This window comes from Sinocyclocheilus rhinocerous, unplaced genomic scaffold, assembly GCF_001515625.1.
Source record: "Sinocyclocheilus rhinocerous isolate Xijiao unplaced genomic scaffold, SAMN03320098_v1.1 scaffold1111, whole genome shotgun sequence".
Classification (NCBI taxonomy): domain Eukaryota; kingdom Metazoa; phylum Chordata; class Actinopteri; order Cypriniformes; family Cyprinidae; genus Sinocyclocheilus; species Sinocyclocheilus rhinocerous.
This window is the reverse complement of record NW_015655406.1, coordinates 1,225,162-1,249,622: the sequence shown is the minus strand read 5'-3', so window position 1 is coordinate 1,249,622 and position 24,461 is coordinate 1,225,162. Positions and strand designations below refer to the sequence as shown.

The following is a 24,461-nucleotide window of genomic DNA, read 5'->3' as shown; positions in this document are numbered from 1 at the left end:
GAAGACAAAGAACAGTTAATAATAGCTAAAATATCTGGACCAACCGTGTGAAATACAGCTTTTAAAAACCAAGTAGAAAGGCAGTCAGACGAACAGGAGGTGGATTTACAACAATGCGTTCCAAGGTAGACAAAGAGATTTCATTTCATGAACATCATGATCTCTAAAATCAGTATTACACTGCTGTCTACTCTCCACTATTTTATTATAAAAATAATTCAAAAAGGCGTCGCAATTCTCTGGAGTAGATTCAACTGGCTAGGCAAAGCCTATAATAGAATTAATAGTTTTTTTAAGTATTATTGGATTATGTCACTGTTTAGTAATCAGGTTGGAAAAATATATGTTCCTGCTACCTTAACTTTACACTGATAAGTGGACATCAAATTTTTTAAGAGGCAAGGGAGACCTCGTTTATCCTTTTTCCACTTCCGTTCTGCCTTTATGCATAGTTTCTTTAAGTTTCTTAATTCTTCATTTAGCCACGGTAAAGAAGATTTCAGCTTTCTTACTCTAATTGGAGCTACAAAATCTAAAATATCTCTACAAGAGCTGTTAAAAACACTAACTAACTCCTCTATGGAGAAGTCAGATTGTTGGCTAGTGTTAAAAGGAGAATTAGAGGCAGTGAAAGCTTGACAGAAGCGAGAAACTGAGAGTGAGTTTAAAGGGCGAGAGCGAATCAGTGTAGAGGGTATAAAAGAATAAAAGTATAAAAGAATCGAGTGGTTGACCGTATCAAAGGCCGCAGTCAAATCTAAAAGCACTAAGACAGCAGAGTTACCTGAGTCAACAGCTAGAAGAAGATCATTAAAAACTCTTAAAAGGGCAGTTTCAGTACTGTGACGGGGCTTAAAACCAGACTGGAATTTTTCATAAATACTAAATTCATCAAATTGATTAAAGACAACTCTCTCCAAGACTTTCGATAAAAAGGGGAGTTTAGAAATAGGTCTAAAATGAGACAGAATTGAAGGGTCCAGATTATTCTTTTTTAAAAGCGGTTGCACAATAGCATGTTTAAAAACAGCTGGTACACACCCCAAGCTGAGAGAGGTATTAACCAAAGATACAATGCTTGACCCAACAGTGTTAAAAACATCTTTAACTAAGCGTGCAGGGATACTGTCAAGGGGGCAGTTTGTAGGACGTAGCTGTTTAACTATGTCAAAAAGATGTGAGAATGTAACCGGCTCAAACTGCTGGAAGACAGCTGGGTAAAAAGAGAAGACAGAGGGGTCACTGATAAATGTAATGGGTGAGAAACTAAAACCAGCAATGCTTATGCTTAATATGTAGCTCTGCTTGACACATTTGGTATGTAAGGGGTCATTTCCCTGAAAAACGTTGAAGACCCCTTGCAGAGTGCAAAAATTACTTCATTTATTGTTGCATCTTCCTCTCTATATTTAATAATTTATCTTTACTTATGCATTTTTTAAGGAAAAAATTAGCATATAACTACAAAATTTAGTTGAACCATATAACTTCAATAGATCATATTTTTGTTCCTTGATAGCATTCATTGGCTTAAGTCAGATTTTCAAATGTAAAGTAGCCATAAATTGATGGAAGACAGTAAATACTTGAAAATTTGTTGCATATGCAAGGAGATAAATTACTGAGAAAAGCAATTCATGACAAGTAAACTGACAGTAATCATCCACAGTGTCTTTTGGTGGATTGTGGAATTTGAGCATGCAGATGTTTTTCAAGACAGACACGACAGAGTCGTGTTGTAGTGGTGGGGTGTAGCATCCTTTATTTCAAATACCTTTACAATAGCCCTGAGGCTGGTCTCAAATACATTTTGGACACAAGAAACCTGTTGGTAAATTCTTGAAGAACAATTTTGAAGAAGCCTGCATTTGAATAACTAAAGGAACTAGTGTAGTGTTGACATTGGTAGCACCAAATTTATATTCAAGTTTTATTTTTAATGCTAACAATTAAGTGTACCACAGACTAATGCAGATAAAGAATTGCTAGGACTTGGTTGCAGGACCCTTACTGCAAGATACAATTGTTTTTTTTTTAATGCATTTTAAAGAGTCTAAGTCTGCATCATCATAGAGATTTCAGCTCCTGACCAGAGAAAAAAAAGGACATCAAACTAAATACAGTCATATAGTCAAAGCACTAGAACTAACTCCAACAACTGACGTAAACTGTGAAATGGCTTGAATAATCCCTTTACTTTACAAAGAAGTAAGTAACATAAAAAGTAGGTATTTTTTTAAGAATTCTGACACAATCATTTACTGTCTTTTATTAAATGAAACAGAGACTATGAAAAACCTTTTAAGTTCAGATATATCATTCACATGAAAAATAGACAAAAAATGAAAACAATAAAAGCTTGTGCTATACTACTCCAGGGAAATCTTGCGGGATACAGTTTGGTAAAAGACCCCAGTAACCAATGAGCGGTAGTCGGGTACTTTGAAAAGGTGGTGGTAGGCATACGTGTTGTCATAGGTACGGCCTCGGCTCACCAAGGTGCGCAGGTGCGCCTCGTTTACCTGGTTGCCCGCGGCCAGCACATACAGCTCAATGCCAGCATTGCTCACCTGCTCCACGGCTTTTTCAATCTGGTTGATGTTGACGCCTTGGGAACGACCATCTGAAAACACCAGCAGCTTCTTCTTCCTCGTTCTACCGCCTCTGAAGCGCTCAATGGCGAAGTTTAGAGCATTTGTTACCTGAGTACCTGCATTCTGGAACTTGGCTTCTGCGATTTGAGCAACCACCTGGGTGGAATTTGAGGCAAATTCGGCCTCTATGTTGGCATTGTTGCTGTACTGGCCAACACCAACCCTGACCTGGAAGTTTCCTCTTTCTGCTGACAAAAAGCGCTTAGCCAGCATTTCTGCGAAGTCCTTGGTCATCTCAAAGTTCTTGGAGCCCACGCTGGCCGAGCTGTCCATCATGATGAGGACATCAGTGGTGTCAATAAATGAAACTGGACAAGAGGAAGAAGGTGTAACCATTATCATCTCATGGTCAAAACACTGACAAATGTGGTTTGTATTCTCAAATCAATACTTACTTGGACAAGTATAGGTGGGACACTTCTTGTCTGTGAAAAAAGCCCAACGTTGTAAATATCTCTCAAAATCAAATCCAGAACCCACAAAGCTCCCTAGATGTGCAGTAGATACAGTACTTAACCTACCTTCACAGATTTTCTCAGTCAGGTTTTGCAGGAAACTGTCATCCAAAAGAAGACCAAAGTTGTTTAAGACAAAGGAGAAGCCTTCTCTGGGATCATCTTTACACACAACCTCATCAAGCTGTTCTGGATTGGGCTGCCTTTCTGCATAATCCGTCACTCCAACGCCACCAACCTGCCAGAAACCAGAAGAGAGTCAAAGTTTCCATCTACCGGGACATCCTTTCTGGTTGTGGATTTTATTTAACCTCATGTCATGGGACCGTACTTGCATGCCAATAACATTAAATGTAATTTTATCACAAGTTTTCCTTAACCAAACATCACAACTGTGGGATATTTGATTCATATCATTGAATAATCAATTTAACTTCTGTGGAAGCCGTTTTTATACACCTCCTCAAAAATCCACACAGCTGCATTAGTTGATTAGCACAAAGTTCAATGCAGGGTCATTGGAAAAATGTGCCACTTCTGCAAAATTATATTATGTTGCTTCTTGCACATTTTGCTACACTTTCAAACTTAAATATCCAGTGAGAGGCACTAAAAGCATGCTCAGCTTAATCCGAAACAGAAGTACGTGAATTTGGCAATGTTTTATTATAATGTTGGTTGTTGTACATATCGCGGCAGTTCAGAAATTAAATGTCCAGTGAGCGGCGTTAAAAGATCATGTCTGAAAATACTAAACCTTACAATGAACCTTATCAATGCTTTTTAACAAAAGCAAACGCAAGATAAAAATTTGTATGCTGAAGCAACCATGCAATTTTAGCTCTTTTTGGGGGGACTCGTACCTGAGTGCTCCGCATCGCAAATGCAATGCTGTACCAGGTGTGCTACCAATCAAGTTTACTATATCAGGATGGCCATACATATGATGCTGGTTATGTGATGCAATTGTCAAAATGTATAAGTTTATAAATCATATGCTATGGTAAAAGTATTTTGAGGTCATTGTGCAAGGAACTGTGCAAAAATAAATCCTGATTAATTGATTAATTTATTAACAGGAATAAAAGTTGTTGGTGCTTTACTGCAACCAGTGTTTCTTTCAGCTGGGAATTGGAAAATGGAATTGTACGGTTATGTACAGGAGTGTTGCAAAAATATAAGTTGAGGCACGTTTTTTTTTTTTTTTTTTTTTTTTTTAAATGTTGTCCAAGTTTACCTTCAGTCCCTTGCCACACAGCACGTTTAGGGGCACTTTGTCCCTTAAGGTGTCGGAGCGTCCATCAGTAAGGACAATGACCACGCTCTTCTCCGTCACAAGCTTGCTAATCATGTTGTTTAGCGAGTACTGCAGAGCTTCTCCAGTGTACGTGGCTTCAGCCAGCCAGCGCAAGTCTTTCACAGCTCTAAAGTGAACGACAAGATCATTTTTCTTTAATTCTTCAGACACAATGCCAGACATGCGCACAAAATGCAAGCTCGTATGATGAGAAAACAAATTGTTTCCAGCCACAGAAGCGTATCTTGAAGTTGTTTTTGCCATATTGTGTGCAGACTGTGGCTTTTAACAAGAGAACATTGATATTTCATACTGTTTTAGGTCTGTCAGGGTCTTAATGTTGGGGTCACCAAGCTGTACGACCTCCTGAGCACTAGCACCGCTGTACTGCACCACGCCAATACGAGACTCATTGGCACCAAACTGAAAGAAACAATGAGGAAACTTAAGTGAAATTCATTCAAAAGAGCTTATGCATCTAGTATGTAGCCACATATTCAACATTGGAGAGGAGGACCAAATGTAATAATTTATTAATCAACCATTGAAAACCCCATTTCGGTCGACCACTAATCTGAATAAAAAAATGTGTCTCCCTCTGTGTATATGCTTGTTATAACTCAACAAATCAAAGTTGACAGATAACTGAAATGTTAATGAGTCTCATAGTGATCTAAAAAGTTTACCTGTCTTAACTTGAGCCTGTCCATTACCGTCACAATGAAGTCTTTAGCGATGGCAAAGTTAGAAGCTCCAATACTCTCAGAGCTGTCCACAATGAATGCAATGTCCAGGGGTCCGCATTTGCATTCTTAAACAAAAAAACATGCTTATAGGGAAGATGGCATTCCAAAACACTAAATAAAATCTCATATTTTTAATTATATATTTTTAATATACTTCAAATTCTTGGGACTTACCACAGCAAGCTGAAAGAAAGAAATTAAGGAAGAAAGAGAGAACACATTACATTTGCATCAAATTTCACAATATCAGGCAGATCAGAAACGCATGTTCTGTTAAAACATTCACAGTAAGGGATCCACAATTATTTAACAGTTTTACAGATGGAAGAATCTAATCTGGAAATAATAAGCATTCATAAAACGCATTTATTCATTCACGCTTAAAAAAAATCAGTTAATGCTCTGACCAAAATAGCTGACAGTTTTATTATCTTATGTTTGAATTTACAATCCAAAAGCAGAATTTCAAAAAGAGCATAATCTGTGTTTAATCTTTGGTGGCAATAATGAACAGAACAATGGCTTACATAAGCCTCTAATATACAGACATAAAATAAACCAATCTGTGAAAGTCTGGACAGAACAACGCAAAAGTAATATGCTTGGGAGTAAAAATAAATGGTAAAACTCTAACAGACACAAAGCAGCCTAATCTCAAATGAATGGTCTGACCTATTTGTCTTGTTGGCTGAAACAGATATTTTTTATTTTGGACAATTTTGTCTGCTTTTTTCTGGCCCCTCAGGTTTCATTCATAATACATTTTGAACACTGATTTATATTTATGACTCATAGTGTTTTATCGTACATGACTAATGTAATTTATAAAATTACTGACACGACAAGTGTCAGTTTTTTTATTTTTTTATTATTATTATTATTATTACAGCAGCAACTCAAGATGATGAATGCACAGGGCTAAAGCCCAAGGGTCGTATGGGGAAAACCTTAATTTCCCCAAAATATGGGCCGTATTAAGTAAAACAGCAGCCCACTACATATTATTGCATCTGATTGGTTAATACTGTCGAATCCCCTTCCTTCAAACTGGCGTGTGCTTTCACACTGAACCTTTACACAATTCTGTTCAAATAATCAGTGTTTTCTCTCCAACTGGATTAGTCCTGCTTTCACATGCCCAGATGGTGATATTAAATATCTAAGTTAAGCTTCCAAAACGAATGTTTATGATAAACGTGCACAATATGCGCATTTAAATGAATCCATTCTGGGTTAAAGGCTACGGCTCCAACAAGAGTTATGAAACAAAACAATGAATATCCTTTCAAAAACAATTAAGAGATGATTCTGTGACTTAATAATCTGAATAATTATTTACATATGACATATCATATGAATGCATGATTTCTTCCACAGTGTTTTGGGAAAAAAGCACATTTATATTGAAATGGTGGTATTACGTTTTTGAAAACGAAGTTGTGAACACTGAATGAACACACTGAATGAGTTTTTGTGAACACTGAGCTGGCTAGGTGGATTGCTGTATCATCACTTTATGGCACGAGCCAACATTACGTTGTTAAATCAATGTGGGTGACAGGCAGTACACCATTTATGGAGGTAGTGAAATGGAATAGTGAGTCATGGGTAAATACAAAAACAGGTCTACTCACAGCACATCTTCATGATGATATCCAGAATCTCACATTCCTACAAAGAGAGAGACAGACAGTAATAGAGAAGACTGCTGCCTCTGCAACTGATTTTCTCTGTTTATATTTTGTATCACAAAATGGAGCCACACATCCATGTTGTTTTAATTACAGGAAATTTTGCTGCACTTTGTGCACAACACTCCTCAAAGACTCTGTAAATCACTGCAAATACACTTTTTAAAAGTGCATTTCCTCTTGTGCTGAAGGATGAAAGCACATACTATACCAACATGCAACAAAGAGGTAATCAGGAATTAAATTTCCCAATTTTTTAATAAAAAAGATTGTACTAAAAAAATTAAAATCTTTCTCTCCAGTAAAAAAAGAGGCAATTTATTGAAAATTTTTTTTTTTTGGATATCAGACATTTAAAATACTTTGTACACATAATACCATACCATATTTACATATCAACAACGCATACTTGGCATTCAGAAACTTGTCACAGTACTAAGAGAGAGATTATAATATTCCTACAAACCAGAATAACTAATAATAAATGTAAAATGTGGTACACTTTGAGCAGTTTCTGGTGGTGTAGCACCTACAGCTCTGCAGATCCTTCTGAAGAACGAGTAGAAACGAGCAGCTGAAGTTTAAGGTCCATTGTCAGTGCGATTTTAAAAATGTATGCAGCACATTTTAGCACAGATTGCTTAGTAAACCTGTCACAATGGAACGTTAAAAACATATGTGAAAATACTTGTTTAAACTGATGTCTTAAAAGCACAGTAGTAAAATAACAGCCTGTTTAATTTTATAATGGTCGAAACAGTCTAATGGTCACTTAATTTAATGTTTTGGGGGATAAAAAAAACTTTAAGAATTATAGAATTTTTTTTTTTTTTTTTTTAATGTACAAAATCTAAATGTCACTCTTAAATACGGCACATCTATAGTGTCATGCATTCATTTAATTGCATATGCAATTGGAACAAGCCAGCTGTTGTGTGCTATAGAAAGATGCTTTTATTCCACAAAAGGAGTAGTCTAGTATGTGCTTGGGCCTTGGCTAGAGATTTCCATCGCTACTGACTGTCAGCGATGTGGAATTCACAAAAATAACGGAAAGTGAATCGTGGAATGTCCAGAATCATTTATTATCAAGAGCACTGTCACCATTTGCACTGCTCTTTGTCTCTTAATTCAGGAACTGTGCTGGAACATTTGCATTAGACTATATCCAATAATGTGTGCCTTTCTTAGATTTGTGCATTCAATTAAACTCAGTTTGTTTAAAGTAAATTCACTCACATCAGTTCCTTGAGGCCCAGGTGGTCCTATTGGTCCCTGTGCATGAAAAAAAGACAGATGAAATGTACGATGTGCACATGAAGTCACACACCAAATGCAAATATAACTCCTTCTGTAATATCGAACAACATAAAGAGGTCTGTGCAAAGGTCACTGTCTGCTTTGTTTTGTGCTACACAGATATAATTCTGCCAGAGCAAAGAAGCTCTGAATCTCTTTCCAAATAAGAGCATTTTTGAGACCGTCAAGTCTCCTCCTCTCTGGATGTCATCCAGTGGCAAAGAGGAACATCACAAAATTGCAGGCTGAGAAAAATGTCCCTTCCCACACTCCCATAACTCATTGCTGTTCAGAACCGTTCTACATAACTGAAGATCTGTACACTTAAAAACTTCTCTTGGCTTCTCTGGACAGTGTAAGAGCCGGGTTGATTACTTCTGAAAATATAATAACGTCAATCATCTTGTAAATGTATCTGATTTTGATTTTTGATTTTTTTTATTTTATCTTTAATCAGGTTTAGTTCCAGGTTTTTGACATATTTTAGGTTAAGTGAGCAAGTCAAATGTGGCCAGTAGTGTTTTTGATACTATCTCAAGCTACCAATAAAACTTGTTTTTCTCACTTTTATTTGGCCAAAATTTCGGGGTTAGATTTGTTGATCACATTCCATTGAATATCTCAACAAAAAGTCGAACTGAACTTTTTTGTGCCTTTGGATGTCAGACATTTGATGCAGATCTCAAAAGTTCCAAGACTCTAACAGCAGATCAGTATGTTTTGTTTTGTTTCACTGATCCAAAATATGGATGCAGTGTTTAAAGTATGCCAGGATACTGACATAAACACTATAAATGGTGCAGAATAATGTGCTCATATGAACGTTCATTGGAGAACATGAATCATGATATGAACGAATATGTCAACTTTTATAATTAACCCTTACATTACATACACCGGTAGCTAAAAACATGAAATGGTGCACTCACATCTTTTCCTTCCGGTCCTCTGTGACCTTTGGGTCCTTTAGGCCCAGGTAGTCCTGGTCTGTTATTCTGTGGAACACAACATATAAACATTTAGGCTGGAAAATACAATGTTGTTATTAGTAGCTGTACTATTTTAATATGGTGAATATCTGTCATTTACATTGTAAATAAAAAATATTTATATTAAATATTTATGTTAAAATTGTATATTTTGTGAATTTAGAAACATTTAGAGATTTAGTCAATATTAAGTAAAATGAGTGTATAATTTTTATTTAGTTAGCATTTTCTGTGTGTCCCATTTGTGACTATTACATTTTATGCAGAGGGATCCACTTGTGAAAATGTGCCACTATTTGCCTTTTTTCTAATATTATTATTTACATTAAAATTATATTATCAGTATAGCATTTAAAGAGAAAATATTATTTTAAATTATAATAGTTAAAATATAACAGTTATGTCAACAATGGCATAATTTCATCTGCTAATTTCCAGGTTTAAATTAGACTCTTGATTCCAGATTTTCAGACTTTTGGACATCACTATTATATTATTACTATAAGCATCGCAATCAGCTGTTTCAAACTCTCCCAGACAACTATCTCGCACCATATAAACAATTTAGATGGTCGCCAATAATTCAGCTGCCTCTGCACAGTTCTGCCTCCAGCCCAGCAGATACATTCATCCCTTCATTAAGGTCAGGCGGTGAGATAATACTAACCACCTGTCCCCATTTTCAAGTCGTTTCTCCCATGCTGCTTCAATTACCTTCAAATTCCTCACTTCAAAGTCCACAACTGTCACAGACGTTTTCCTAGCGAGCTCACAGTAGGAACAAGGTTAAATGATGCCGTCACGCCAATATTGTTTTGGCTCATTGTGATTACCTTGACAGATACGAGACCAAGTGTGGGCCCCTTTGGTTTGGGAGAGGCCGGAGGAGCCCAATCAATTGTTTACAAGGACAGGAAAACATTTCCAAACAGTCTTAGAAAGCAGAAAGGCAGAGCCAAACATAAGGAAGAGCAAAGCACCTTCATGGCTCATATGGAACAGATGTGAGGCCCTGAATATCAATGTATACAAAATAATGTACACAGCATTAAATCAAACACTTTGCATTAGCACAAACATAATAAATACATCAATTTTGCCAAGTTATAACACATTCACCTAGAAAAATAAACATATATCACTGTTAATATGTATAATCAATGCAGTGTATGTATGCAGTGTTTATGCACGCTTCAAACAAACGCAGATAAAGTGACCAAATCACCTGACAGCTGTACTAGAGGAATCTTAGAAAAAGTAAATAAACAGAAAAGTCCGAATTGTGAAATGTAAACTCACAATTGTGAGAAAAATGTACATTTTGACAGTCAGAATATAAATAAATCAGTTATAAACTTGCAATAAGACTTTTCTTCTTAGACTTTTTTTTTCTCAGAATTGCGAGTTTACATCTCACAGTTCTGAAAATCTTGCAATTCTGAGTTGTGCAATTGTGAGAAAAAAGTCTGAATTATGAAATATAAAGTCAGAATAAATAATAAACAAGTCAGTTATAAATACACTAAGACTTTTCTTCTCAGAACTGTGAGTTATCATCTTGCATTTCAGACTTATTTAAAGAAGTTAATATTTTGCAACTGAATTTATGTCTCGTAAAAATTGAGACATTTTATCTCACAATACAAAGTTTGTATCTAAAAATTTCGACTTTTCTTCAATTCTGAGTTTACAGTATATCTCGCAGTTGCGATTTATAAACTCCAAATTATAAACTTGCAATTTTGACTTTTTTTCTTGTGATTATCTCTTAGTTTATTTCTCAGAATTCTGAAAAACAAGGAAAAGAATTGCTTATTTCCGGCACAGAATTTAAAAAAAAGGTAACTGCGACTGTTTATCTCACAATTCCAGTAGCCCCTCACTGCAGAACAAAGATCCAGGGGGCGTGGTTGGATCCACATCTAGGGGGTGGAGATAGTAGGTTTAGGGGTGGAGATGGGTGGGTTTAGGGATCAGGGGGTGGAGATGGGTAGGTTTAGGTATATGTAAGGTGGGAGGAGTTGAATCTGGATCCAACCTCGCCCCCTGGATCTTGTGTTCTGCAGCGAGGACCATCTCCACAATTCTGACTTTTTTCTCTGAATTACGAGTTTATATCTTGCAAATGAGATTCCATATCAAACAGTCTGGTCGCTAATATTCTATTGATTCAGACACAGTTCAGTTTGGCTCTATTTATCAACAAAATGAACATACAAACTAGCATGCTAGCATGCTACTATATGCTATAGGTATTCTGAGTTGATCATAGCATGTTGCTATTCGGCTGCTAAGGTGTTCTGGTTGTTGATACCATGTTTAATTGATTATAAAAGTATTTAAAAAACAATGTTTGACGAGTTGCACCCTAAGTATGAGAAGCAGTAATAGTGATCGCCTTAGCAAATCTACTAATAACAGATGTCTTCATAAACAGAGAGATCAGCTGTGTGTAAAGTTTAAACATTTGAGACACATATGCTGCAAAATGTTTAGTTATCATGTAAATATTGCATTTGATTAATAAAGGCCTTTCTGTAGCCCAAACATTCACGTGTGTGTTCAATCACAGCAGTTTAACTGAACTCTAAATCATTGTTCAGCATGTTAAATTGTTCTTCCTTCTGCATTATTGTGGATGTTATCCCCTCTGAATCTGATGTTTATTATGAAGAGACTCTGGCCAGTCTTTGTAGAAAACGAAGCGTTTGAGAGAGGCGGGGCATAGAGGACCTACAATAATGTACAGTATTTGAAAAATAATGTGTTTTTTGAACATTAAAGCATGTCAACATATTCTGTTACACCAAATACACAAAATAATGATCTTTAAAAAAGCATCATATGACCCCTTTAAGATTCAGTTGTAAAACATGTAGTAAACATTTTAATTTATGGCCTCTGCAATTCTGCTAATGATTTCTTTTGGAATTATAGTCAGTTTGCTTCTTTCTGATCTTTGCACAACCAAATGCATGTTTCCATTGTTTAAATGAATCTTAGTATGATAAACTACTGAAAACTTTTGCAGGGGGTCTTTAGTCAGTAAAATTAAACCCTCCAAAACGAGCACTAGCCCAGGATCTTGTGAGCAGTGTGTGTGTGTGTGTGTGTGTGTGTGTGTGTGTCTGTCTGTGTGTGTGTGTGTGTGTGTGGTTGAACTTTGAGTGCATCTATCTATAGCCATTGCCTTTTCATGTTTTAGGCGCCAAATATGTTCTAAGTGATCTCTTCTAGCTAAACAAAATGTGTCTGAACACTTTATAACACACCGATATAACAAGTTTAATACTTAATTAAAATTTGCTAAACAGCAACAGCCTTAGCAAACACAGCCAATATCAGAAGTCTGTAGAAAGGGTATACTGTAAATGTCTTAATAGAAAGATCACCATGTGAAAACTGTTTACACACATCTGCTGCAAAATGTGTGTGGCATGTAAACATCCCGTATGATTAATAAAGGCATTTCTGGAGCCCAAACATCTGGAGTGTGCATTCTATCACTGCTCAACAAACAAACAAAAAACTAACTCTCTCTATTCTCTCAATGTCTCTCTTTTGGTGTGAGAGAGCAATCATTTTAAAATTAGAACATCATTTCTAAAGAAAGAACCATGAAATGCCAACAGCTGCAAAACAATTCTTCCACATATGCATGTCTCCACCACTTCCTTGAAGTTTTTGGTTTTGCATGGACAAAGCCAAACACAGTGATGAATAGCGAAGCAGTCTGGGCGTTCGATCCCCAAAAATCGACTCCAGATGACCGAAGATGAAAGCTTGTGAGCATATGTATTAATTGCCATTGTGTCGGCTTGTACAACCACAATGAAGCGATGTAAAAATTAAACATGAGCTTGGCGCTTTGATATAAGCATGTGTGATGTTTACAGCCGACATTCAAGGTCATTTTATATCACATGATGTCGTTCTTTTTTAGCTGGAAATTCAAAGAAAATATAATAAAAACAATATAAACATATAAACTCAACATAAATTCAATTTTAACTATACTGACATATTTCTACCGTCACACAGTATACAGTATAGCGTCATACTGCCCAGTCCTACAATGCATATGTTCCAGATGTAAGGAAGTGACAATGAAATGCAATCCACAGTATGGTGCGACATTACAAAGTCTGCTGTCCATGCTTTTGTCCTGTTGTACAATTTATTCCATTAGGATCCAAGTTTGGGGTCTTGGATTACAAAACAAACTGCTCAACATCTACCTGCTGATTAGATCAAATGAAAACTGAGCGCTAAAGCGTTGTCTAAGATGAAAACGCTGTTATCTTAATCCTGCAGATGTGCAAAATGGCCTAAATGATCAAAGCACTGAACATGTGGGCCGTTTTCTCAAAAAATTGCACTGCAGAAGTGCACAGCTAGACAACATAAACAACAATATTAGCCGTCATATCTGCAGTCGGTTCCCTGTCAAGTCCCCACACACTTCCATCTCCTGATGGGAATAAGCCTGAATGATGAATGCACGGGATCAAACTCTTTGTTTTCAGGCTACTAGTGTTTTTTTTTAACACCCCAGATGGATGGGGAAGTTTATTTTGGGATGAAATCAGAATATTTCCACTTGTAAACACAGACAGGGCAGAGAATGATTGCATCTTTGAGATGTCTGTACATGTGTGGAATCAGAAAAAAAACAGCCAAAGATAAGGCTCAAGTACAATGCAACTTTATGGCCTTTTTCTCATCTGTTTTATTATCTGTCAAGAAAAAGTCTGACTGCTTAGAAAAGTAATATGATTTAAGGCATTATTCATGTATGTAGCACATATGAAGTGGCAAAATGTTTCTTAAGAGTTAAATCAAATACTATGTACTAGCAAGCACCACTAATATGCCTAAAAATGTACTAAATGGATATTGCATTCTCTCAAAAGGAAGAGATGTTACTGCAGTGGCTAAATCAAGCATCTTGAACATGCAAGATTTTTACCAATAATGCCTCCACTGCAACAAATGTCCTATTAGCTGTTCTAAAACAACATATTTAAACTTTACCGGATAGCATGAGTCTTCATTTAATAGACCAAATACAAAACTCTTTACCACAACTTCCACCATCTAAAATCAATCATCTGCACAAAAAAGAGCCTTGTGTCCAAACTTGTGACTCTTCTGCAGCACATGTTGTTTTGTGAGAGTGCTGGAGACCCATCTGTTGGACTGAAAGTGTGTGGGGGCTGTTACAAAATGTAAACCAGCTGAGGAGTCTGGCTTTTTAAAAAAAGTGTTAAACATGAACTTCCAATGAATTTCTCCTCTCAAGCAATCCAAACTTGTGACTCTTCTGCAGCACATGTTGTTTTGTGAGAGTGCTGGAGACCCATCTGTTGGACTGAAAGTGTGTGGGGGCTGTTACAAAATGTAAACCAGCTGAGGAGTCTGGCTTTTTAAAAAAAAGTGTTAAACATGAACTTCCAATGAATTTCTGCTCTCAAGCAATCTTGTTTTTCCAAACTGATTGGAATAATCACACGTCTCAAGAATGACAAAGTTGTTTACCCTGTGTAAGTTTACTGGGGAAAAAAACTTGGCTCTGATGTGATTTTCTCACAAAAAAAATCTGGCAAAATAAAGTACCTTATGACTTCCTTTCTAGCTGTTTGAAACGAAGGTGAATAAAAATACAGCCTTCTTAAAAAAGATTAGCCAAACTTTGCTTCCTTGAATCCACGACAACAAGAAATACACAGCTGCCTGAACTCAACACTGGAGACGGCAACCAAACTCTGAGAGAAGCTCCAGGATTCTTCATGATGTACTGTATGTGTGACTGACTGTATGTGAGATTAACCAAAGTCTTATGGGTTTGGAACAACATGAAGGTGAGTAAATGATGACAGGATTTTCATTTTTGGTGAACTATTCCTTTAACAAACACATACTAAAGGAACGTTCTAAGTTAATACAAGTAATTTCTTCCTTTTTAAAATGCAGAAATATAATGGCAATGGTGTCTGCAAATTTTTGCATTTGCATGATGCTGCATTTATGCCGCGCAGTATTTTAACAAAAGAGTTGCATGTTGCAGAGTTGCATGATTTAAGTTGCAGAGTTGCATGATTTAAGCCCTTGATGATAGTGCTTTGGATAGTGCTTAACTTGTATTGAACCCAGAACATTCCTTTAGAAGAAAAGAAAAACAGGTCAAAAGGGAAGAAAAACGGGAGAAAAGTGATATGCAAGCTACGGAAAACTTGGACTACGAGACGAAGAGATAAAATGATAAAGAATCTAATGAGAAAAGAAAGAAAAGAGAGTGAAACATAGTCATGAGCACAAGTGCATCTAAAACGACTCACATCTAATCCAGGGTCACCTGGCTCTCCATCATCTCCCTTGGGTCCAGGGGTTCCTTTTCCACCCTTGAAAGTGAGAATTTAAAGAAAGTGCAAGAGAGAAGAAGAGAGATTAGATAAGAGGAATTGTCTTTGCTGTGTCAGCTCATCAGCCGTCTCCTCTCGACGTCTGGACTCAGAGCCACAGTCTAGACAATTTACATCTGCTAGGGATAAGCTGTTGTGCTTCTATTGCGATACAGAATCCCTGCTGTGAGTCACATATGCACTAACCCCTGATGAATCAAGACATTTGTGAATCAACGGTTAGGCATGCTAATAAAAACCACAAATAAATCACATGAATCATTCTCAATATTAGCATCATCCTCCATATGGAGGCCATCGTTTAATCTGTAAATAATTTTGAGTTTCATGATAACCACAGACGTGAATTATACGCTCAGTTGTAGAGTACAGGGAAGAGGATATTTTCCCATTCATTTTCTCCATAGGGATTAAAAAAAGAAAAAAAAAATCAGCTCCAAGATAAATGACAGAAAAAAAAAATTATATATATATATAAAAGTAAATCAATAAAAACATAAATAAATACGACAAAATCACAAGAGTGTATGTATTTGATGAAGGAAAAAACTACTCATTCACATAAACTATTTAACTATGTTATTAATTATCATTAATAAAATATTAATAACATAGTTATTAATATTTTATTAATTATCATTAATAAAATATTAAGTCACTGATTATAAGTTTAAAGTTTCATGCAAAATATTCAAACATGAAAATATATAACTGTTTGAGAGTGGGAGATTTGATTACATCATTCTCAATGATTTATGAGAGTGGGAGGTTTTTCAGCAACAGAAACTGTGATTAATGGCTCTCTCTCTCTGCAGACTGATTTGGCGCTTTGCTGTAAATATTTTTTTTTTAATTGAAATGAGCATATATCATTACTTAATAAATTAAATGTGTTACTCACTATCAATCAAAATCAGTTTCTCATTGGAAGCAATCAATGGGATTTTTACTTCTTGAACACTATTGGGTTGTATTCAAAATTAGATCTTATGTAGGGTTCAGGATACTTACAGGTGCTCCTGAATCTCCCCTGGGCCCAGGATAACCCTAAAAAGACACAAAACACACACTTAAACAATACAGATACTCCACTGAATGTTAATTTTTTCGGGCAAGATGTTTAATAAATTGGGAGGTCTTCTACCTGGAAGCCATGGCAACCCTCGGTTCCATTTCCTGGTGGTCCATCTCCACCCTAAGCAGGTAAAAAAAAATTGTTACAGACAATAACAAAGTAATATAGACAACTGCCTTTGGTTAGTTAAAACCAGTTCTGAAGATCAACAGGATTAACTCACCCTCTCTCCCATCAGGCCTCTGTCTCCTGGGGCCCCTTTGATTCCTCTGGGTCCTTTAGCTCCCTAAAGCGCAGACATGCAACATGGGAAATGTAGATAAGTCACAGATTCAGCAATAGGTCAGGTCGAAAGGTAATCAAGACTAGTTAACCTTACCCACCTCTGGCCCAGTAGGACCCTCATCGCCACGGTAACCTGGTGCCCCTGTCCTTCCTAGCTCACCCTGTTGGAAATGGGGAAAAATTATATTCCTGAAGGTATTCAAATATATTAGGATCCCTCTGTTGGGGTTGAAAAACACTCTTTAGCCAGCTTAAACTAGTTTTCTTATCTGGTTTAAGATGATCTCCCAGCTTGGTCAGGCTGGTGTTTAGCTGGACAGCCAGCTAGTCTCCCAATCTTACTGGCTGAAAAAGACCCAAAGCCCCTTTAAAAGAAGCCAACAGGCCAGTCTGACCTCACCAATTTTTTTAATTGAATGTGAAATTATTTTTAAAAATTATTTTATCTTTGTATCTTTGTATATTTTGGATCTACGCACCATATGTTTTTTGCCTGCTGGATATTTGGACGAGTGTTTGGCGCTACTACCTTTTTTTGTGGATTATAATTACTAATTCTAAAATAATTATTGTGAAATTATAATATGAGAAGAAAGAGGCCACAGAGAATATATATATATATATATATATATACATTTATAACTATTTTAAAATGTATTTTTATTTATTAATTAATATATATTATACTATTCTATTCTATTCTATTATTGTGTAATATTTTTTTTTATTTAATGTAGCATTATTTTACAATAAACTGTAGTGTAAAGGGGAGGATAAAAGTCAATCAAGAGCAGTGGTGGACAGTAACGGAGTAGTTTTAATTCGTTACTGTACTTAAAGTTTCTAGCATGCCTAGGAAGATTAGCTGGTTCAGGTGTGTTTAATTATAGTTGGAGCTAAACTCTGCAGGACAACGGCCCTCCAGGACCGAGTTTGGGCACACCTGACCTAGATAGATTACATCTGGGGGGAAAGAAAGGATGTGATGTCGAGTACTTTTGTACTTTCACTCGAGTAAAATTGAAAAAGGAGTACTTTTACTTTTACTGGAGTAATATTTCATTATATGTATCTGTACTTTTACTCAAGTACTTGATTTGTGTACTTCGTCCATCACTGATCAAGAGTCAAGGACATGGACACTGAAGACAGAGAGCCATTCATAACAACATGACCACATATTGGAATCATACAGTTATCTAATGTTTAGCTTTTTGCTGGCCTTAAAAATCTGAGTCATCGACTAAAAATATACTTTTGGTAAATGACTCGGTAATAAAGAAAAAAAAAGGTAATTTTTTGTATTTACTGCAGCATTACATTTCCAAGAGGGGAATCTGACACATTGGCGCATTAAATCAGTAAAAAAGCAGGCTTTGAGAAAGCAGTGGCTCATGAGTTCAGAAGCCCATCCAGATTCCCACCTATTTGAACACTTGGTTCTTTCCCATCCCACGCACTCAAACTCTACAGGATTCGCTGGTAACTTCAAGCACAAAAGTGAGCATTTGGATAACAGCAGTCCTCGGTAGTCGCTAATGAAGATTATGTGAGAGCCTTAAGAGCAGCTGGGCTGCACAAACGGCTGTTTTTGAGAAACAACAGATGACTTTAAGAAAACCATGAAACTGAGGAGCCATTCGGGCACGCACATGCTCCAAACACTCTCATGTAAGCTACACAGGAAATTTAGAGTCCTGAGAGGCAACGGAAATTTGTCGGTCTGTTCGCAGTTGGCCTGGCAGATTACAAGAGCTGTAGAGAGAAGTCAAGTGCCGACAGAACTAACATGCATGGAGTTCTGTGATGCAGCTGGTGATGTTGTAAGCCTCAAGAATCCAAGGTCAAAATCTAAGTAGATTAGCTCGTTTCAGCTGGGAAATCTTGAGTCAGGTCTGGCATGTATAATCACTCTCAATGTCCTTCCTAAAGCTGAACCATTCTAATAAATGTTACTCAATGCCTAAAAACTAGCCAAACCCTTTGATTGAGACAAGAATTTTTGTCTTGAGATAAACACATTATGCACATGTGGTCAAAAAAACAAACAAAAAAACTCTAGATGGTGTCATGAAACTCTAGATGGTGCAGGCCGATAGGTCCTAACTCAATCTGATATAATCATGTCATTATACACATGGCGCAGCCGACTGGTGTTTGTTGCATCAACAGCCAATGAGCTTGCTGCTCAGCATTCAAATACTTGGCCATTGTCTGCTATAGCAGTTTGCAGCACGCTTCACAAACCCTCCACCTTCCCCAGCTCCACCTGTATAGATCTGCTATGCATAATTTCACATATATTATATGTGCAGGGTACTCTCATATATGTTATATGTGCTGCAGCAGTATTTCTTACATGCTCACAGCAGCAAGTTTAGGTACTTGCTCTGCCACAGCAGCAGCGTAGCACATTAACCTTGCCAAGTATATTACCATACTAATCTTTCTGAGAGTTGTCATGACAGAACAATAAATACTTACATATTAAACAATCACCAGTGCTTTTCTATTTGAAATTATCTATGTTTTTATGTGATTAGGGCCTGGGTGGAAGAACTTACAGCCTAAATGAGTTTTAGACACACACATGAGTTTCAGGGAAGAACATTTGTATGCTTTTAGGTATTAAATACATCTGTTGAACTGTATCTGCTGCTTAGTTTTGAACTCGCCCAGCCGGTCTAACATCGTCCATCTGGAGTCCATCTGACCTTGGGAACTTATATAGCTTTCCTTGTTTGTCCTCCCACTGCCCAAACCATCACAAATGGCAGAACCACTGGCCGTATTTCTTTGTTCCTCAAGTTACCTTCTAACACAGCCCAGAGGTCCAATGATCTCAGAGATTTCAGAGGGCCTCTCAGAATGCCTGTGGCCTGAGGTCATAAGCTTTCATCCTTGTTCAAGCTCTTATGTCTTACATACTACACAATTCTGCTCTGTATAATTCTGGATTAACATTTAAGGAAGTGTATAATTGCATAAAGATGATAAAATGATCGAGTTTAGAGGCTTGAACTCCCGCAGTGTCTTGGTTCAGGCAGGATAATGCTGAAGGGCATTAGACACTCAAAATCTGTTGTATACCACTCACAGAGGAGAACTGGCCCCACGACTGAGCCTGGTTTCTCCCAAGGTTTCTCCTCCATTTCTGTCACGATTGAGTTTTGGTTCCTTGCCACTGTCGCCTTTGGCTTGCTTTGTTGGAGACACTTGTCTGATTGCACAGACACTACTGGAAGAGAGCTGAACTGGATGATGATATCACTGGATCATCAATAAACTGACTTTAGCTGGAAAAATGACTCTTTGTTTTTGTCCTCTTGCATTATTGACAAACTATTTTCCTGTTTGACACTGTAAAGCTGCTTTGACACAACCAGTATTGTATAAAGCGCTATATAAATAAAGGTGACTTGACTTGTAATAGTTTTCTTCACTCACTCACTCACTCACCGGCTCTCCGTTTGGCCCTGCTGATCCCTCACGTCCTTGTTCACCCCGGGGCCCAGGTTCACCCTGCCAGAGTTAAAAGTCCATATTCAATTCACTTCAATTCATGTCTCATTCTTTCAAAACATAATTGTCTTCTTGGGTGCATAAACACCAAATGCTTAAGCTGTCAAAAAGCAATTTACCGAACAGAACATTCACAATTAATATCTAATGAATTTGTTTGAAACAGACATTATGTATATCTGTGCATATATTACATGTCAGATATGTTTAATTTATGAAAATGTGTATTTGATAAACAAGAGAGACTTTAGAGCCATTTCACTTATTAGTGAGAACACTACGTGTCTTAAGTCAACATGAAATCAAAATGAAACCAATTTACTTTCTTGTGAGCAATTCATTTGTGTGCTATTTCAATGAGAAAAAAATATGCAGAAAGATGTATAAAATATTTCAACCTTTCAGTTGGAAATCCAAACAAAATTATTATTGATAAAAGTGTAAAGACATAATCATGTGTTAAATAGTCGAAATTTACATAGAAAGTAGAAATGTTTGCATAAGAAGTCATAACTATGACTAAAAGTTTTTATCATCACTTTATATCTCATAATTTCAACTTTTTATGTCATAGTTATAACCTAATATGTCATAACGTCCACTTGTCATAATTATGACTTTTTATGTCATAATTTAGACTTTTGTCATAGTTATAACCTATTTTGTCATAATTTCGACCATTTATGTCATAATTATGGAGGAATTTACAGCCTAAAATTTTTTGAGATAATACTATGACAAAAAGTCCATTTTATGATTTTTTTTGTCATAACTACGAGTTAGTATCTCATAATTTCAGCTTTTTATGTCATAATTGTAACCTAGTATGTCATAATTTCAACTTTTTATGTCATAATTATTAAGGAATTTACAGCCTAAATGAGTTTCAGACACTCAGTCGACCCTACAGCCTAAAATAATGTCATCTTTTACTACACAGAGTTTAAGATATTTCTGTCAAGGAGCAACATTTGTTCACATGTTTTTAAATATTAAAATGCATCTGTTGATCTGTAACTGAAGCTCAGGTCCATAAAATAACTGTTATTATTAATGGCTTGCGAATGTCATTTCAAGTTTATTTTAAATGATTAGTAGGGTTTTACCATTGTGTTTGGAAGGGATGTATTGTGGGATATTTTCTAAATGCGACATAGACTCACAGGGTCGCCTCTGGGCCCTCTGTTACCACGGGAACCTTGTTCACCTTTCTCACCAGGTGTGCCCTGTAACAGAAAAACACATCAGTTCAGATCGCCTGCATATCTTGACCCTCACATATAAAAAATGCAAAAAGACCCACATCTTCAAACAGCATGAAACACAACCATTCACACGCCAAGCTACTAAGACAGAAGTAAATATAAATGCTTGGTTACTCTTTCTCCTCCTGTGCCATCTGGTCCTGGTGGTCCCTAAAAAGAACAGGAAATTGGAAAAAAAAAAGAACAAAGAAACTGTTAGATAATACTAAAAGCAGGTCTGTCACCCATTACTACATTGCATGTTTAGAATCCAAGTCTTTAAAAAAGTGACAAAAAGAGTAAGAACACTTACGTCATCTCCTCTCTCCCCTTTATCGCCATTGGCGCCACGAGGACCCCTGTCTCCCTGAAACAACAAACAATGGGATTGCAGATAAGCCAATGTCCTTTAAAACGAGTTATAATGTAAAAACCCCATAAAGTCAAACAACACCGTTAGTAAATCATAACTAACCTATGTCAAGGGTTATGTTACATTTACCAGCCAAATAACAGTCATGACATAAAACTATATTTAATGCAAGATCAAAATCCTCTGTACCTTCGCCCCTGAAGGCCCATAGTTTCCAGGTCTTCCTGGTTCACCGTCTCTGCCAGGATCTCCCTGAAATCAAACCCAGAAGATATGTTTTTAAAGATGTTTTCCTGCTTGAAATGACTCATAATAAGGTTATATCACAAATTATATCTCTTTAAGATACCACTCAAGTCTCTAGCGTCTCAGATGTTTTCCTGAGAAAATGTCTATGTCCCAAATTGTGCTTAGATTTGCCAAAATAAAGTCAGCAATCAAAAATCAGAGGTCTTAGTATAAACTTGTAATTCTCAACAATAGTCCCCAAGGATGGATGTTTTTTTTTTTTGTTTGATTTAGCAAGGATGCATAAAATTGATCAAAAGTGACTGTAAAGACATTGTTTCACAAGATTTCCACATAAAATAAAAGCTGTTCTTTTGAACCTTATATTTATTAAAGAGTCCTGAAAAAAAAATGTATCACAGTTTCCACTAAAATATTAAGCAGCACAACTGTTTTTAACATTGATAATGATAAGAAATGTTTCCTGAGCACCAAATCAGCATACCGTGACAGGAATAAATTACATTTTAAAACAGATTAAAATAGAAAACAATTATATTTTAAATTGTAATAATATTTCACAATATTACTGTTTTTACTGTAATTTTTTTTTTTTTACTTTGATCAAATAAATGCAGCCTTGATGAGCATAAGAGACTAAGAGCTCTTATTGATGTCTGATCTTGATTTATAACTTAATCTAAATTTTAAAATCAACCTTTCATTCTTATCCCTTACTCTTTCTCCTTTAAGTCCATATTGCCCGGGATCTCCTTTAGGACCTGGTTCTCCTTGGAAGCCCTACCAGATGAAATAAAAATTCTTTATGAATAAAGGAGAAGAACACACAACCAGATATCCTACTTTTCTTTTAGTATATTCTTTACTACAGAACGTAAACAAAGTACAAACACTGTGCAGAGTTGTGAGAGCAGCTTGGATGTCAAATTTGGTAAATGTTTGGCTGCTCATAAGGCAAACATCCCATGTCCTGGTCTCCAGATGCAGGCTGAGTAGAAACAGCTGCTCCTAAAACTGACTGACAAACTGTTCAGCCTATGAGCATTGCTTAAAGGGCCGGGGTCATCTACAGTCCTAGTGAGGTGATGTTTTATAGGCGAATGAGAGCCAATTTCTCAGCCAATTAGATTCTGATATCTAAACTTGTAGATCTATAACTTCATCTATAAATCTCAAATGCATCTGGATCAAAGTAATATGATGTGAACATGCAAACATGCACTCAGCTGATAAGACTGTCATGGGAGTCCATGAACACGCAAAAGCCCTGTAAACACTTACTGAAAGTGAGTACAAGTATAAAACCTGCTACAAATTTCATCTTATATATCCTATATATACAGTGGGTACGGAAAGTATTCAGACCCCCTTAAATTTTTCACTCTTTGTTATATTGCAACCATTTGCTAAAATCATTTAAGTTAATTTTTTTTCCTCATTAATGTACACATAATAAATCTGCAAAGATGTCAACAATTCTGTGTTTTTCTGTCAATATGGGGTGCTGTGTGTACATTAATGAGGAAAAAAAATTAACTTAAATGATTTTAGCAAATGGCTGCAATATAACAAAGAGTGAAAAATTTAAGGGGGTCTGAATACTTTCCGTACCCACTGTATATAATTTCATCCTATAAGTATATGTATGCACAAAAGGAACATTTGGCAAACAAATAAGATTTATAAAAATATATTTTTGCACTCTAACCTGTGCAAATTTCCTTTTTAAACCCCAGTTAGCAGATTTATAAACATACATGCACAAGTGTAATTCCCTACCCAGAATATTAATAATAGATACTTTGTTTGAGTACTAGAATATTAAAATATATAGCTTGATCATGACTACCTCTGATTTAATTATGGCTTATCCATGGTTAAAAAAAGTGCAGACGATGCACAATTTTTTTACCTTAAAAATTACATATTTTTGACAGATAATAGTTGTACTTACATCTGGCCCCGGTGACCCTTTGCAGCCTGGAAGGCCTGAGAATCCCAGCTCACCCTATGAAATATAATACAAACACACAAAACATAAACACTCTTCTTCATGGTGGGAGTCAAACACCCTGAACTGCACGTAATTACCTCGAGGGTGACACCATGCAAAGAAAGAGTAAAGAAATAAAGTACTAAGGAAAGACATTACAAATCAAG

General features: G+C 36.3%; 1 protein-coding gene across 2 annotated transcripts in view; it reads right to left on the bottom strand.

Moving 5' to 3' along the window:
* Positions 1-1,739: 1,739 nt before the first annotated feature.
* The window catches only part of LOC107718214 (collagen alpha-1(VI) chain-like), a 34,463-nt gene continuing 11,741 nt past the window's right edge, over positions 1,740-24,461 (bottom strand). The window contains exons 14-35 of one of the 2 annotated variants that reach the window (XM_016525200.1): positions 24,256-24,309; positions 23,019-23,081; positions 22,242-22,304; positions 21,993-22,046; positions 21,815-21,850; positions 21,599-21,661; positions 20,373-20,435; positions 17,012-17,074; positions 16,852-16,914; positions 16,698-16,748; positions 16,565-16,600; positions 15,470-15,532; positions 9,072-9,137; positions 8,083-8,118; positions 6,787-6,823; positions 5,327-5,335; positions 5,093-5,217; positions 4,720-4,829; positions 4,347-4,533; positions 3,176-3,347; positions 3,050-3,079; positions 1,740-2,962 (exon numbers count right to left, since the gene is read on the bottom strand). In XM_016525200.1, the coding sequence (XP_016380686.1) occupies positions 2,370-2,962; positions 3,050-3,079; positions 3,176-3,347; positions 4,347-4,533; positions 4,720-4,829; positions 5,093-5,217; positions 5,327-5,335; positions 6,787-6,823; positions 8,083-8,118; positions 9,072-9,137; positions 15,470-15,532; positions 16,565-16,600; positions 16,698-16,748; positions 16,852-16,914; positions 17,012-17,074; positions 20,373-20,435; positions 21,599-21,661; positions 21,815-21,850; positions 21,993-22,046; positions 22,242-22,304; positions 23,019-23,081; positions 24,256-24,309 (2,037 nt within the window). In that variant the 3' untranslated portion in view covers positions 1,740-2,369. Of the gene's footprint in view, positions 2,972-3,049; positions 3,080-3,175; positions 3,348-4,346; positions 4,534-4,719; positions 4,830-5,092; positions 5,218-5,326; positions 5,336-6,786; positions 6,824-8,082; positions 8,119-9,071; positions 9,138-15,469; positions 15,533-16,564; positions 16,601-16,697; positions 16,749-16,851; positions 16,915-17,011; positions 17,075-20,372; positions 20,436-21,598; positions 21,662-21,814; positions 21,851-21,992; positions 22,047-22,241; positions 22,305-23,018; positions 23,082-24,255; positions 24,310-24,461 lie in introns of both variants that reach the window. The other variant, XM_016525201.1, reaches the window with a different exon arrangement.